Here is a 16,183-nt window from a genome sequence, read left to right on the forward strand (position 1 = left end):
TATTTTTTCAAGTTTAGATGAACCTGTTTGTCCTCTGCATCTTTTACTTGGGGGTGCATATTTTATGGACGATCTTTCTTGAGGTACTGCATGAGTAAACTGGATTTGCCTTGCAGCGCCTCCTGCAATCATCCATGTTTGAAATACTGAGAAGAGGAAATCCCTAATGTAGTTCCAAAGTTAAGAAAATATCATACATCGCCTCTCTTGTTAATTTATATACTTCAGTTACCTTCTTGACGCTTCTTCTAAAGTAATCTTCTGAGGCGCAGAAATTTTGTGTATAATTTTCTCCTTTTTTTAATCTGAATGAAACCCCTGGATGGATTATTTTGCAAAACGCTGGGCAAAAACTACTGCGCTATTATTGATATAATACTGGATGAGAGATAAAGATGCATTTCAGAGGACTATTTAACTGAAATGTTCCCAACTAAAGCTAGATTATTAGCCTTACAACACCTAAGGTATAGAAGAAAAGAGAGGTAACTAAGGATTGCATGGAGAAAATTCCAAAGAGCAACTAGAGGAACACTCCACCTTCCATCACAATCCTGCTTCAAGGAATACGGTTCTCACCCTCTCATTATGAAACTGAATGCATCTAAAGCTGAATTAAACGTCTACTAAGAAAGACTTCCACTCGATGACATGGGAATGACATTGCCCGGTATTGGTTCAATGTGTGCACGTAAAAGTTTGCCTCTACAAAGCACCAGAGTGTTTGATGTTAAATTCGTACAGATGGCCATCTTGGAATTTAAAATACTATTCACGCTTTACTTTATATACTCACAACCTGTGAGTGCCAAAAATGCGGCTGAACTGCCTCCGAAAGACTACATTGTCAATTAAAAACCATACTGATAAGTTTCGTTATGCTTTGAGAACAGCCCTCTGGTCTACCGGAGAATTCCCATTGTTGTGTAATCGCAACACTTTTTACAACAACCATATTTATACCAGGAATGGCGAATGTTCGTGACAAAAATAAATATGATGAATTAAGAAACTTAGAATTCATAGAAAAAATTACCTCTAGTGGGATTACTCAATAAGTATTTGTAAAATATCATTTACAATTTGTAGTACTTCAATAGGAGGGAACACTCAAAATTAAAAATTGGTTTTCATTATTTAAAACCAAAAAGATATGAATGAAAAACACACACGCCAAATTTTAGAGCTCAAATTCGATTTTTAACCGAGATAAGTAGCTTTGAAAGTCCGCTAGGAGCTTCGGCCACGCCCACGGCGCGAAACGTATTTCTATTGGCTGACGCCGCGTGACGTGTGAACCTCATGAATGTCGCGAGAGTAATGCTTGAAGAAGCCGTAAACACACTGCGTCCGTGGAAATAGTGGCCAAAAGTTTATCGTCGTGGCGAAACACAATGTTAATTTTGTTTTGGCAGATACCAGAAGTGTACTGACATTATTAACAGGGACTCTGGACATATTTTTTGTCTCAAAAAGAACCATTTCATTGAAATGAATCTTCTTAAGATGAAATGTTTACACTTTTGAAAGAGACAGTAATCACGGCAATTATCGTGGATGTTTTAATTTGTGGACTTACTATCACGAAATCCTTTACTTATTACTTGTTTTTAGTTTCCGGATGCAAATTGTGAAATAAATGAACAAATGTGCTATAGCTATAGCTGTTTTCTTGCCCTCTGAAGGGAGGAAATTCGGGGTTCTCTCCGTTTCTTTAAGGATTAGCATTCCAATTTCGTTGGAACAATATTTTTTTAAGCAGAGGTCTCGCTTTGGACCACCTATGTTCCTGATAAATGTTCGAGTCAGTTTCATACTATGAAAAATGGTAAACAATTGTCATCAAAATGAAAGAGTAACTCAGAGATAGGGATTTTTACATGAAAATATCCGTAAGTTAACTTATATTTACATCAGAGTTACACGTACAATCACTTTCAAAAGTTTTAGGACAAAGTTTGTGGCACAACTTCTGCTTCTCAAGGAAATTTAGTATTCTATACTCCTTTCGTAGTTATCTGCTGCACTCCGCTTGTGATTATAGGCATGCACACAAAGGGACAAATTATTTTGTACTGTAAATTTATCCGCTTCTATTTATATAAGGTGTAATGATTATTTCTTGAGCATTTACTGCATACTTGCACCGGTTTTTACCCTTACTGGTTAAAGCAATTATTCTATGATTTTTGTCATGTGACGGCCGTGACCCGGGTCGCCGCGGCGGCGGCCTAGTGAGCAACGCTTTGAGCTCGGATAGTGAAGATTGAGGGGTCGGGACTGTCTCTCATAATTTTTTCAGCTCCTTTTCCTGATTATTAACAGGTTATTTATAATCGTAATTTCGCTGTAATTGATATTATGCTTTTATTATTGCCGATGCGAATTTTCAAAACTAAGAGAATAATGGTGGATAAAATCCTGGCGTTAGCATTAGCGTACAGTTTGAAGTCTGGCAAAAGGAGTCACACATTATAATTTATAATTTGTCAATTATTCTTTTTCGATTAATGATTGTTCAAACTATTTGCTAGTATTCATTCAGTGAGTATTTACCTCCGGTTTCTCTGTTTTGTTGTAAGATTTGCAAAGTTATCCGTGTCTATTTGTTCTTCTATTTATAGACCTGGTGTCACCGGGATTCAAATGTGCATATTTCTGTTTGTTGTGAGTAAATCCGATATCAATAGAAGTGATTTACATTAAAATGGCCCTCTCACATTCTATAACATCCTATTTCTGAAGGAATATGCAGTCTCCGTGCAGCGTCACACCACCGCCTTCCCCGGTCTGGGTCGTTTGGCACCACAAAAAATACTTTTCTGGCGTTTAACGAGAGGTAAATTCACCTCTCGGCACACAAAAATATACTTAAGGTTTCCTCCCACTCATTTAAAATTCTCCGTTTTATCTAGTATTCACTTATACTCGAAATAACGTATACGACAATGCACTCCTTATGCAAGCAATGCTGATATCATGAGGTTCACACGTCATCAACATGGCGTCGCCCGAGAAATACGTTTTTGGCGCGGAATTCAAGTTGAAACTTCAAACTGCTCCAGGGGCGAAATTATTGTGCGCTCAATGGTAAAATTTTGTGAGAGCCTTTCTTACACCCATTGCTTTATAAATCAGACAAAATATTTGAGTGTAATCCCTTCTATTATTCGAAATGCGCAAATTTTGAAGTAAAATAAAAATAATTATTTTAGTGAAAACTTTTACAAAATTAACTGGATAAGAACCCAGCCGGCACAGCCCATACTGCATCTATATGTGAAGTGGATGCAATTAGGATGCAATGTGTGACAGGATGCGCTAGGTACCAAATATCCTTTTGCCATCCTTTGCTAGTTGCGCCTATGTGTGCCATACTTTTCGTGATGTGGTTTAATACTTAATAATATCTACAAATCCTCGCATTAATTATTATAAAATATTAAGAATTATTATAATTATAATTATTCACTGTATTCAAGATTTTCACGAACGTACAGAACTGCCAATGACTACAGCAGTAGGTATGGACTTGTCGTCTGGTAGCCATCTTTCCCTTTCTCGACCTGTTGGAGCCTCGTAGATTGACCATTGCAGCAATTTTGACTGATCTCCCGGTATCGGCTCTCCTTCACTCATTGGCCTCTACTCTCCTGGATTTGAACTCTGCGTTTGTTTCGGACTCCGATGGATAGCAATGTTGTACTGAAGTTCTCATGTTCTATTGTGTACGCCTGTATTGCTCATGTAGTCCAATGTTCGTCTGTCTCTTGTTTTATGCTGAGTCATTTAAGTTCTACTTTTGAAGTAAACGTGCTCTGATTTATCCTGAGTTGTTTAAAACTATACTGAGATAAAGAGAACCAAGTAAGCAATGCAGAAACGCGATTTCGACCGAGTTCAATTTTCGGCCGTTAGATGGCAGCACATTCGTGCACTTGTTCGTGCATCCTCTCGGCATCTCTGTAAGTGCGGCGGTATCTCTTTTCCGCATCCCCTCGGCAGCGGTCCGGCATATGGATGGCATCTATATGAAAGGATGCACTCATACTCTTTGCATCTGGATGCCATCCAGCTGCCAATAGGAAATTTGATGGTTTGTGCTAGCTGGGAACGAATGGTATTTCAGATATTCAGAAAACCCGAGAAAAAATTATCCTGCACAAACGTGTTTTCTAATAATGACGATTAAATAATGCTGCAATTACGCAATGCTTGGGATTAAACGGGTTAAAATATTGGATGAAAGTGATGTTTGGGGGAAATCCTGAATTACAAGTACTGTAAATATGGGCATTAGAGCCCAAATTTCGAGACCTTTATTATTACTTTCAAAAATGTGCAGGACATATTGTAACTTGCCGCTTGTTTTTGATGCCACTTGGCTGTTTTCTATGGAACTTTAAATCAGCGTTCACAAGGTAAGGAGAACTGCTTCAATTTCGTGTGTGAATGTGTGTGTATACAGTGAAGATTGAATGGAGTGTTGAGTGTTTCCTCCTCCCCCCACGATTCCCTGCTTTCCCAACTTAGTGGTTTTTCAGTGATGTGTACGCGACCAGTGAAAGGTCCACATTTCTCCCAATCCCCTCCCTCCAAACAACACCCATGAGCAGCAAATGGGGGGTGACGGAATCTGCACCCCTTTCCCCTACAGGATGAGAACATACTTCAGAATCCCCCAGCCCCATGGTGAGGATTCTATGAAAACCCGCTTCTTCCTGAGTTTCCTCCAGTTGCCCCAACCTCAGCAAATTTACACTCTCTGGTTAATAAAGTACGGACGAATTTCTGTTTGAGGAGACATGTCGACCCGAGCTTCATGATGCAGCCAAAGGCTATGCCCGATAGCTGATGGTGTCTTGCCTGTCAGTTGAAAGAGAGGTGGAAAGAGAAGAAAATGGTGGAGGTTAGCCTGTGAGGTGAAGAGTGGTGAAGAGGAGGAAATAGGAGAATAGAATGGTAGTTTTCCCGTGCAATGAGGAATAAGGTCAACCCACGACGCCTTGAATTGCATTTCTTGATGTCCTCGTCCATAGGAAAGATAATGGCAAACTGGGTCATAGTGTCTTTCGAAAACCCACGCATACGGATCTGTGCCTCAATGGCCATAGTCACCATCATCCTTCCCAACGTGAAGCACTTTTTTCCACCCTAATACATCGTGTGAGAACAATTTCCGACGCGGAGAGTCTTCCTTCGGAATTGGATTATCTTAAGAATACCTTCCGCCAGAATGGGTACGGAGAGCGGTAGATCACTTTGGCCTTCAGGAAATCCTCCGCAACTGCAAAGAGCTCGGTTATGAAGGAAGACCAACCTAAACCGACAGCCAGGGCCTTTTTACCCTATATTTCCACTATTTCGGGCAAAATTTCTAGGGTTCTGAGGAGGTATAATATCGAAACCGTCCATCGCCCTATGACGAGTTTAAGAGATCGCCTCGTCTGTGTAAAAGATCCAATTGGCCTTATGACTCCTGGAGTTTATAAAATCCCCTGTGAGTGTGGTATTGTCTACGTGGGTGAGACTGGGCGAACAATATCTACTCGTCTCAAAGAACATCAAAGGCATTTCCGACTTGGTCAACCGGAAAAATCAGCCATAGTCGAGCATAGCTTGGATGAGGACCACAAAATACGGTGGGATGACACCAGAGTTTTATGGCGATCGGATCATTTCTGGGATCGTTTAACCAAAGAGGCGATTGAAATAAAACTTGAGAACAAGAAAGTAAACAGAGATACCGGATTTGCGATCAGCAGCTCTTGGAATAGAGCCCTTAACCTTTTCCCTACCGTACACGTATATATACGTGTGGACGTTTCCTGACCCGGGAGACCGCGGGCGTATATGTACGTGTGAGATTTTCCCGGTCAAGAAAACGAAACCCGTTTATACGTTATAAAATATACGTTTTCTAGCTCTCCCCCTTTCAGGACGGTCGTGGGTTTAGGCGCCTTTGTCTCGGGACCCAACGCTTCGGGGTTTAGGATTAACCCTCCGAATCCGGGAGCAGGTACCCGGACCCTTCGTCTTTTATAACCCCTCTCAGCGGTAAGGGACAGCGGTCATACATTTGTTTATAGAGTCAATTTACGAAATAAATATTTGTTCATTTCTCAAGAAATATAAACTAAGAATTGAATTGTTTGTCTTTTGAGCAGCGTTTACAATTTTTAAACGAAATTCTACGACAAATATTAACTTATATCTCGAGTTATGTATAAACATCAACATGGAAATTGTTGCTGCGTTAAATGCTTTGATAATGCCCTTAGAACTTCGTTTAAAATTTGGCAATGCTCAGATAAAAATGAGGAATTATATTCTATGTTTGTAATTTACGTGCAAGCAAGAATTATCCATTTGCTAAATACATATAAGCAATACATAAGTTGACTGCGAACCAATTCCGCAGGTATGGTCGTAAACCCGGAAAGGAGGGAGCACAACTACTCTCGGAGTCCGAGATAATGCGGAGTCCCACCGTGGAGGGGTCGAAAAAGGTTCAGCGAGACTCTTCTTAACAAATGTCCTTCAAAAATGCTCCGTACCACGAGAAAGAAGAGTCTCTTGGGGCTCGGTACAGCAGTCAAGCTAAGACGAAAACTCCGCGGTCTCGAAAGGGTTAAAAGAGTTATGCTTGCCAGAGCTAAGTCTACGCTGGTCCACAGTCTTCTGCGACAACAATCGGATCTCGACCAATCCGGCTCCTCCTAACGCTGGGCTTCAACGGTCTTTTCGAATTTTCTATCAGTAGCCGTGAGAATGGGTAGCGAGTCGGTACCCGAAACGTCGGCGCTCTTAAATAATCTAACCCGCGCGGTATCCCGAGATGATTTTTCTAATGTGATAAATATTTAACCATTATAGAGAAATATCATAAAACGACAAAATCAATAGGATTTTAAACTGAAATGTGAACATCCAACTGCAGAAATGGTTTTGATTGGCATGCTCTTCATCTCGAAGCTGCAGCATTACATTTTCTAGGGCTTCAAGTTTAGAATACTTAAATTTTGTTATATCGCACACCTGGAATTGTCCAGTACACGCTGCGCGGACATTAGTGCTCAGCCGCAAAAGCATCTTAATGGAAAGGCCAAGACGTAGCCACAACTGCATGTCTCTGCTTTGATGAGAATTTTGGGTGTTCAAAAATCTCATCAAAGCAGAGACATACCCTACCAATTTGCAAGTTTGAATGTGAAGTCAGGTCCTGATAAATTTGCAGCCAGTAATGTTTGCAGGACGAGGGACAGGCATGGGGAATTGCGGTCTTTACAGTCAAACTGGGATTTTTTCTTAACTACTTATTTAACATATTTTTAGGACTTTCATGGGAAAGCTCGCAACCTTTAACTTAAGCGTTACCAATGGAGGTCTAATTCTTAAATGAAAAGCGGCATAAATGAGTTTTTCTATTTGCTTGTTAATCTTTAAAACCAATGGGATTTCTGCGTAGTTATAAAGAAAGTCCTATGTGGCGTTACACCTCCTTAGGACCTTCTTTGAAGAGAGATGTAGTGGAAGAATGTGGACAGAGTCGGGAAAAAGGATTTCTGGGGAAATAAATAATCAACAACGGCGTGAAACTAAGAGGGCAAGAGAGGCTTGTTGGAAAAGGCAGTGGATATGTGTACTACACCACTCACTTGGTCACCCTTCAAAACCTTTATTTGGGGAAATTAGTTTTCCTTTTATTTCAAAACATACATCTATGACCTTTGACCCCCATTGTGACCCTCGGAGGTCAAAAAACCAACAATACGGATCTATGAACTGCCTAACCGACTTTGGCACCCTTTAAAACCTATGGTTTGGCACGTAGGTTGTCATGATGGCCCGACGTTCAACTCTATGACCTTTGACCCCCATTGTGACCCTCGGAGGTCAAAAAACCAACAATACGGATCTATGAACTGCCCAACCGACTTTGGAACCCTTCAAAACCTATGGTTTGACACGTTGGTTGCCATGATGGCCCGACGTTTAACTCTATGACCTCTGACCCCCATAGTGACCCTCGGATGTCAAAAAACCAACAATACGGATCTATGAACTGCCTAACCGACTTTGGCACCCTTCAAAACCTATGGTTTGACACGTTGGTTGCCATTATGGCCCGACGTTTAACTCTATGACCTTTGACCCCCATTGTGACCCTCGGAGGTCAATTGGTGTATAATACGGGTATTTGGACAATGTCAATGACTTAGGCACCCTATAAAACCCATAGATCGACACCTTTGACGGCATGCTATTCTTTTTGCCACCCTTATTACCTTGACGGTGACCTTACTGGGTCAACGCTTAAATTTTCGTAAATAAAAGTGTTATTTTTGGTTTTCTCGGGTCCGAAACACTAAGGATTGACATCTTGGTTTATGAAATTCTGACATTTTTCTATCTCGATTTTTTTAACATTGAAACCCCATAAGGCCAATTCAAATTTTTTGTTTGGACCCAAATTGTGAGGTCAAAAGGTCAAATATGTAAAATTTTGCTTACACTCAACAAAACTTAGGACCTTTCCCCGTAAGTGTGCCAATTTTCATGAATATTGCTCAATGGAAAGTTACTAAAATTACAGGTCAAAAATGAAACACGACCCTTGGGACAGTTTGTATAATCAAGAATGGAAGAACTTACTCTGAAGGAGACCTGTTGCCTCGCAACATTTGAACCTTGCATTTTACTCATTTTTTTGGTCCACTTTTTTCCCCCAGAAAGGAGTTTATATTTTAGTATGTAGGACATTGTATTATTGGAGTGTGTTTAGGATTAGTGTTGGTGTTGTCACTTAATTTTTTTGTATTCATGCCAGAAATTAAAAGGAATTTAAGATTTTTGTTTCATTTTTTTAATTTATTTATAGATGTCATTTGTAAATCTGAAATCGGCTTACTTTCAGCCTACTTTTACGGAGAATGGGGAGCTGGTTCAAAATCAGACAATGGCAATGGAGTCCATGACGGAGGCTATGGGTGAGTGATCTTCAGTGGTTTGAAAATGACTCTTCAGAGAAAAGATTTTTAACTAATTCTGACTAGGTGATGTCCAAAAACTGCATCTCAGAATTAAATACAATTTTGATTTTCATTTTTTTCGTACTTCATTAATGTTTTCTTATATTAAAAAAGCTTGTTTTTTTGTCAATATTGCCATTCAGTTCACTGAAAATTTTATTTTTACATGTGGCTCAACCCCGGGTCCTCCGCATGACAACTGGGCACTTTAACCAGTGGACTAATGCTCAACTTTTGTAGAATGGCTCTTACACATGAATATATTTGACCTGTAATTGTTTAACTGCATTTCAGTTTTAACTATTAGGTTATATAACCCCATATGGGGGCTGATTCAAGGACAGCTCCCAACGGACTATGTTTAACATAAAATTTGATTGAATTGTGAGACCCGGTTTTTGGACACTTCCCTTGTGAAGGATGTAGCATCTATATTTGTCATCCATCTTTACATTCTTTAGTTTATGATTACAGTTCTGCTTGAGAATATAATCAGGTTGGCAAATGTCTAGTAAAATTTTCGTCATCCTTCAGTGACATTAAACAATATATGCAGTCATGTGATTTCGTATGGGAATTCCAGTGTACTTTACCTAAAAATTTTGTCTTTAACACTGGGTAATAGAAAAAAATTCCCTATAAATCACTTGTGAAGAATACTAAGCATAATATTCCAGCTATGTACTATGTCAATTGTGGCGTCCATACACAAAATGAACATGGAACTGTTGAAATGACTAGTGGTTTTTTCAGTTTTAAAAGTGATGTTAATTTTTTCTTTGATAGACACCCCAACCAATTCATTGTTTTGTGCTCTTTGCAACTGTCCTTTAATAGGCCTAAGAGTTATTATTGGAAAAAGTGAGATACGGAAAAAAACTGATTTGGCTAAAAATAGGCTGAACTAAATTTCAATACCTTGTGTGCAGAAGTTATAGTTCTGCAGAGTAATGACAGTGGGTGACCAGGCCATGCTTATTTATTCTCGTTTGCTAATATTTCATGGTTATAGCTTCATCCAAATTTTAGAAGGTAGAACAGTGAAATTCAAGGCTTTAAGGGTGGATATGAGAAGTTGGAATAATTTCGATGTTAATTTAACTTATAACTGTTAAGTTTATCTTTTATTAGGATGTTCTTGTGATATTTTGTACATTGCTTCACATTTTAAGTACTTTGAGTTTAATGAAAATTCACTCTGGACGTATTGCAAATTTAATTATTAATGCGATGATTGCTTCTGAAAATAGGTAAATTATAAGGGAAGAGAAAGGAAATTGGAAAATGGATGCATGTGGATAACCTGGACATCAGGTATCTTTCCCAACTTTCAGTAGGGTCAGCCACTGAAATGAAACCATTGTATATGGCCCTAAGACAGAGTAGGGAAGTAGTGTGGGTGTAGGCTACTGATGTTATAAAATGTACTGTCTGACGGTTCAGGGCGTCTTTGCATGCAAAGCCTTTTATCAAAATTTTGGATGCGTTGTGCAGACAAGACAATCAGTTTGTCATTTTAACATTCTGCATACTTGGTATGTTCTGATGGTTTTTGAAACCAATCCATCATGAACCATCCAGGCTCTCAAACTAAGGCTGGGAGAAAGAGATAATAGTGGCACTGTGAGGGCATATTCAAAGAGAGAGTCAGAACCCTTTCCACTCTTCTCACATGGGGCGTCCATTAACTGAACCCATAATATAAAATTTCGGATCCAGTTCCGATGCCCTCTGGAACTTGGGATCCGATATATCTGATGAAGGGCATTAACCGCAGATATTTGGATATGAGGCATCCCATCTGGACATACCTTATGTTAATCTAGGTATGAGAACTTGAAATCCCTTCCTTAAACTTGAAATAATTTTAAAAATAATGCAAGGTATAGTGGTTAGGAAAGTTTTGTTAGAAATAGAGAGGTGTGCCCCGAAGAGAATGTGATCTTATTTTACTGCTGTTGTTGTTTTTACAGGTGTTTATTTTTTTAATGTATGTTCTCCTGAAGATAAGTTTTCATAATATGCTATATTATACCCCCTCCATCTTCCTCTAAGTGATTTATTAAGCTGACAATGATTTTCTGTAAGCTTTATTTACCTTTGGCCATCTACTTCCTTTACATTTCTTTATTGCATATTGAAGCTTTTTAATGTAAGAAAGTATTTGTTTTAATAATAATGATTATTGTTTCAATTCATCATAATGTGTGTGCATGTTATTTTTAAATTGAGTTTATGATTACTTCTGTGCATGAAAAAGTGCATTTAGGTGTTTTCTGGATTAGATACTTGAGGTTAGTATGCAATATTTTGCTCAATTACTCTGAGGGGCAGTGCTACTCAATTTGTTAAGAAATGTATGGAAACCACCATATAAAATTAACTGACACCTTGTCATGTGATTATCATTTAACCAAAGGATCGGTTAAAGCAGCTACCTTGGTATCTGTCTAAAGGTTCTTATGAAATAGTTCCACGAATCATAGAATTCATCCCTGACTATTTATTTTTAATGTGAAATTCTTTTCTAGAGTCCCCAGGTCCTGAAAGAGCCTCAGCCTTGTTTGCAGTCCTTGAACCTAAGACTAGAGCATCCAATTCAAGGAAAGGAAAGAAGTTGATGGATAAAGACGTTAAACAATGTGATACCTTGCCTGCCGATAAAATAACGTCGTGTTCAATTCCTAATGATGGACGGTTACATTCGAAATCTAGATGTGTGTCTCAAATCAGAGGGAATAGAGCAACAATGACCATTGCTGGAAAGAGAGGTGGTTGTGATAATACAGAAACGATAAAGATTATTAGGAGCACTGAGAATGAGAAGAATGGCCCAGAGGCGGCCATACGGGAAAACAAAGGGAAAAGTACTTGCATGATCAAAAATTCTGGGAAGCGTGACAGTTCAACGAAAAAATCTTATCATTGCTTCCACTGCAGAGACGAATTTAATTCGAAATATGATCTCAGTAAGCACCTCAAGAATCATTTCGGTTCTAAAAATTTGGATATTGATTCAAATTTGTCAATCGGAAAAGATTTGTCCATCAAAACCTTTGTGTCTAGAGGAGAAACTAATTGTTCTTGTACGCCCATTTCCTCCAGAAGTTTAAATTTAAGGCTCATGTGTAAAAGCCAAGGTGTGATAAGAAAAGGAAATGGGCTTCTTAAGGATAACTTCGGAGGAGCAAGGCAGAATAAAAATGTGAGGGAAGTAACGAGAAGCTTTATTGTAGAAAAGAAATCATGTATAGTTAGTCCACACACACCAAAGAAGTCTTATTCCTGTAGTGAATGTGAAAAGTCTTTCTCTTGGAAGAGTGACCTTGTCCGTCACATTCATACTCATACGAAGGAGAAACCTTATTCCTGCGGTGAATGTGATAAGGCTTTCTCTCAAAAGAGTCACCTTATCGGTCACATTCGGATTCATACGAAGGAGAAACCTTTTTCGTGCAATGAATGTGATAAGGCTTTCTCTCAAAAGAGTCACCTTATCAGTCACATTCGGAGTCATACGAAGGAGAAACCTTTTTCGTGCAATGAATGTGATAAGGCTTTCTCTCAAGAGAGTCACCTTATCAGTCACATTCGGAGTCATACGAAGGAGAAACCTTATTTCTGCGGTGAATGTGAAAAGTCTTTCTCTTCGAAGAGTGTCCTTGTCCGTCACATTCGGAGTCATACGGAGGAGAAACCTTATTCCTGCGGTGAATGTGATAAGTCATTCTCTCTTAAGGCTAGCCTTGTCGGTCACATTCGGACTCATACGAAGGAGAAACCGTATTCTTGCAATGAATGTGATAAGTCTTTCTCTGACAGGAGTCACCTTGTCAGACACATTCGGACTCATACAATGGAGAAACCTCATTCATGCAGTGAATGTGAAAAGACTTTCAGTCAAAATAGTCACCTTGTCCGTCACATTCGGATTCATACAAAGGAGAAACCTTATTTCTGCGGGGAGTGTGAAAAGTCCTTCAATGAAAAAAGCGACCTTGTCCGTCACATTCGGACTCATACAAAGGAGAAACCTTATTCCTGCTGTGAATGTGAGAAGGCTTTCTCTCAAAAGAACGCCCTTTTGTGTCACATGAGGATTCACACGAAGGAGAAACCTTATTCGTGCAATGAATGTGATAAGGCTTTCTCTCGAAAGAGCATCCTTGTCAAGCACCTTCGGACACATACGAAGGAGAAAATTTCTTCTTGCGGTGAATGTGATTAATCTATCTTTGATAACAGCCACTCCGTCCGTCACATTCGGACTCATACGAAAGAGAAACCGTATTCACGGAATGAATGTGAAAAGCCTTATACTACCTAACAAAACCTTGTGTTACTCATGCGGGTATACCGGAAAAACACTTCATTCGTGCAATGAATGTGAAAAGACTTTCTTAATAGATCCTTTTTTCATTTGCAAACTGTGTTAGATTTTGGTAGTCTCAGGGAAAATTTTCTGCTGTGTAAGTCACTTTGAACTGTCTTCCATCTGCTTTGTACCACTGATTTCCATGCGCTTGCGAACTGCTGTGGAATTGAAACACGGTACACAGCAGTTCATGAAGTCATAGCATATGTCATCAACTCATTTGTAACACATTTTGAACTGCTTTGGATTTCCATTGGAAACTGCCTTGGAACTAATTTTCAACCTTTGGAACTCATTTGGATTTAAATTTGGAACTCGTTTTGTACCACTCGTTCATCCGTTTTGAAACTGATTTGTACCAGTTGGACGACCATTTGGAACTCATTTGTACACCGTGCCACCTGCTTTGTAGCAGTACAAGATGGCGCATTGAATTTTCTTTAAGTTTATTTTGGTCTTTTTCGAAAATTTAGGTAATATGAATATTGCGAATTGAAATGCGGCAGTGCCATCATTTTGCAATAGCTCCATTGCTTTCCAAACCATAAGTCACAAGCGAAGGACCTTCAAAGTTGACATGTTTAAAAAAAAAATCATATTTTCATATTGCGGAGTGAGGGGTAACTTTGGTGGTCAAGAAAGTCCTTATCGAGAGCTTAATTCCGATTTTACGTGGTTGATGTGGATCATTCAGTGTCCATTTTTACTGAAATGCCTTCGTTTTTGGATATTTTTTTTCTTGAAAACGGTCCTGTTAAATATCTGAAAATTCAATGGAAAATGCGAAAAAAGGCCTTTCCGAGTAATCAAACTTTTCTACCTCGACAATGAAATATATTTTCGAAGGAGGGATTCATGGCGAAAAAATTCAGTCCTAAGATACGGATCCAAATATGGACATAAACCATTTCCTAGGGATCGCGAAGACAATACATCGGTATGTTTTACGATGCAAAATACTACTTTTCCGGTAATGTCAAAGAACGAAAGCAATGAAAAAGAAGGTTACAAAAATGCCGTAATATTCAATATTTATATGTGCGAAGTAATCTTTGAAAGCATAGACATTGATGTTTTTACGACAATAATATACTTGGAAACGCAAAAAAACGCGAGCGCTATGAAGTTGTTATTGAATACCTTTATATACGCAACCAAGATTCTCGGTACGTAGTGTACATAATCTTGTCGCATTTTAAATCGGACCCAAAAATATGATTCAGCAACAAGGAAAATAGAATAATTTTTAAACTCATTCGAGTGAATATTTAGGAGTTCCGTTTCTATTAACTGACTTGCGATTATTTCTTAAAGCACATGCATTTTTATTGCATATATTAAAGAATTTTCGTTTTCTCGACCAAATGTATCAGACTGAACCTGGCCATGGTGTGTTGGCGCGCAGAAGACAGTTCCAAAACAAATGATGACGTATATAAATCGCATGGATTTGCTCTCAAAGAATTGCAAACGTATGGAAAGCAGTAACACATGAATCGTCTCCGTATACAGAAGTTACAATACGAATTATGACGTCTGGAAATCCTATTGAATCATTCAACAAGAATTGCAAACGTATGGAAAGCCATTGCACATGAATCTTCTCAGTACAAAACAGTTACAATACGAATGATAACGTCCGGAAATCCTGTCGTGTCGTTCAAAAGGAGTTCCAAATGAATTTTCTCCGTACACAGCAGTTACAATACGAATGATGACGTCTGGAAATCCTGCCGAATCGTTCAAAAGGAGTTCCATATGTGCGGAAAGCAGTTCCACACGAACACACTCTGTACAAGAGAGTTCCAAAGGGATTACAAACGTCTTCATATTTCTAATTTTTGGTACAAATGAGTGGAAAAGAGTTTCACAGCAGTTCCTATTAGAAATTCACTCCAAATTTAGGATATCGGTTGCGAGGAAAAAGAAATAAACCACGCCAATATCCAATCGTTTCCGGTTGCATATCCAAGAAACAAAAACGAACCTTTATTCGTCACAAAAGAAACAAAACATAATCATACCCGTATACAAAAATGACACTGCATTAGCATGAATCCAAAAGCAATTGAGATCGCATATCCAACACCTTCCCTCGATCACAATTAATTTACAAAAAAAAGGTGACACTTCACAAAAGGAACACTTCACTGACATAAAACAAACAAATTAATCAGAATGCAATTCTCTTAATCCTAATTTGGGAATTACTTCCTTTATCCTTGGCCCAGTTAAAACTTTGGTTAGGATATCAGCTAAATTATCCTTAGATGAGCAATATACAAATTCCACATCTCCCTGTTCCACAGCATCTTTCAAAAACATACAATCCTTATGCACATGCTTGGTTCTTTCAGATACCATTTCACGTTTTGTCTGACTAATAGCACCAGTATTGTCAGCAAAAATTCTACATGGCTTAGGTAAAAACCTATCTTGTCCTATCTCTACAAGCAAACTAGTAAGCCAAATGACCTCCTTGGTTGCCTCTATCATGGCCATTGACTCTGCTTCAACTGTGGACAAAGCTACTCTAGCTTGTTTAGAAGTTTTCCAACTTACAGCACCACCCGCCAGGATTACAACATAACCACTGAAAGATCTTCTATCGATTCTATTGTTGGCCCAATCAGCATCAACATATACTTCAATAGGTTTATTTTTCTGGGAATAGTGCAATGCCAAGCGCTCGGTATACTTCAAGTACCTAAACAAATGCTTAACATCACACCAGTTCTCATTTGCTGGGTTACTGTTATGCTGACTCAGTTTACAA

At 38.8% G+C, this 16,183-nt stretch overlaps 1 protein-coding gene across 1 annotated transcript in view; it reads left to right on the forward strand.

Moving 5' to 3' along the window:
* The window catches only part of LOC124172069, a 64,429-nt gene extending 51,179 nt beyond the window's left edge, over positions 1-13,250 (forward strand). Inside the window, exons 9-11 of the mRNA XM_046551475.1 lie at positions 8,918-8,990; positions 11,564-11,899; positions 13,192-13,250. Of these exons, the coding sequence (XP_046407431.1) occupies positions 8,918-8,990; positions 11,564-11,899; positions 13,192-13,250 (468 nt within the window). The remainder of the gene's footprint in view (positions 1-8,917; positions 8,991-11,563; positions 11,900-13,191) is intronic.
* Positions 13,251-16,183: the final 2,933 nt, after the last annotated feature.

This window comes from Ischnura elegans (assembly GCF_921293095.1).
Source record: "Ischnura elegans chromosome 13 unlocalized genomic scaffold, ioIscEleg1.1 SUPER_13_unloc_1, whole genome shotgun sequence".
NCBI classification, from domain to species: Eukaryota; Metazoa; Arthropoda; class Insecta; order Odonata; family Coenagrionidae; genus Ischnura; species Ischnura elegans.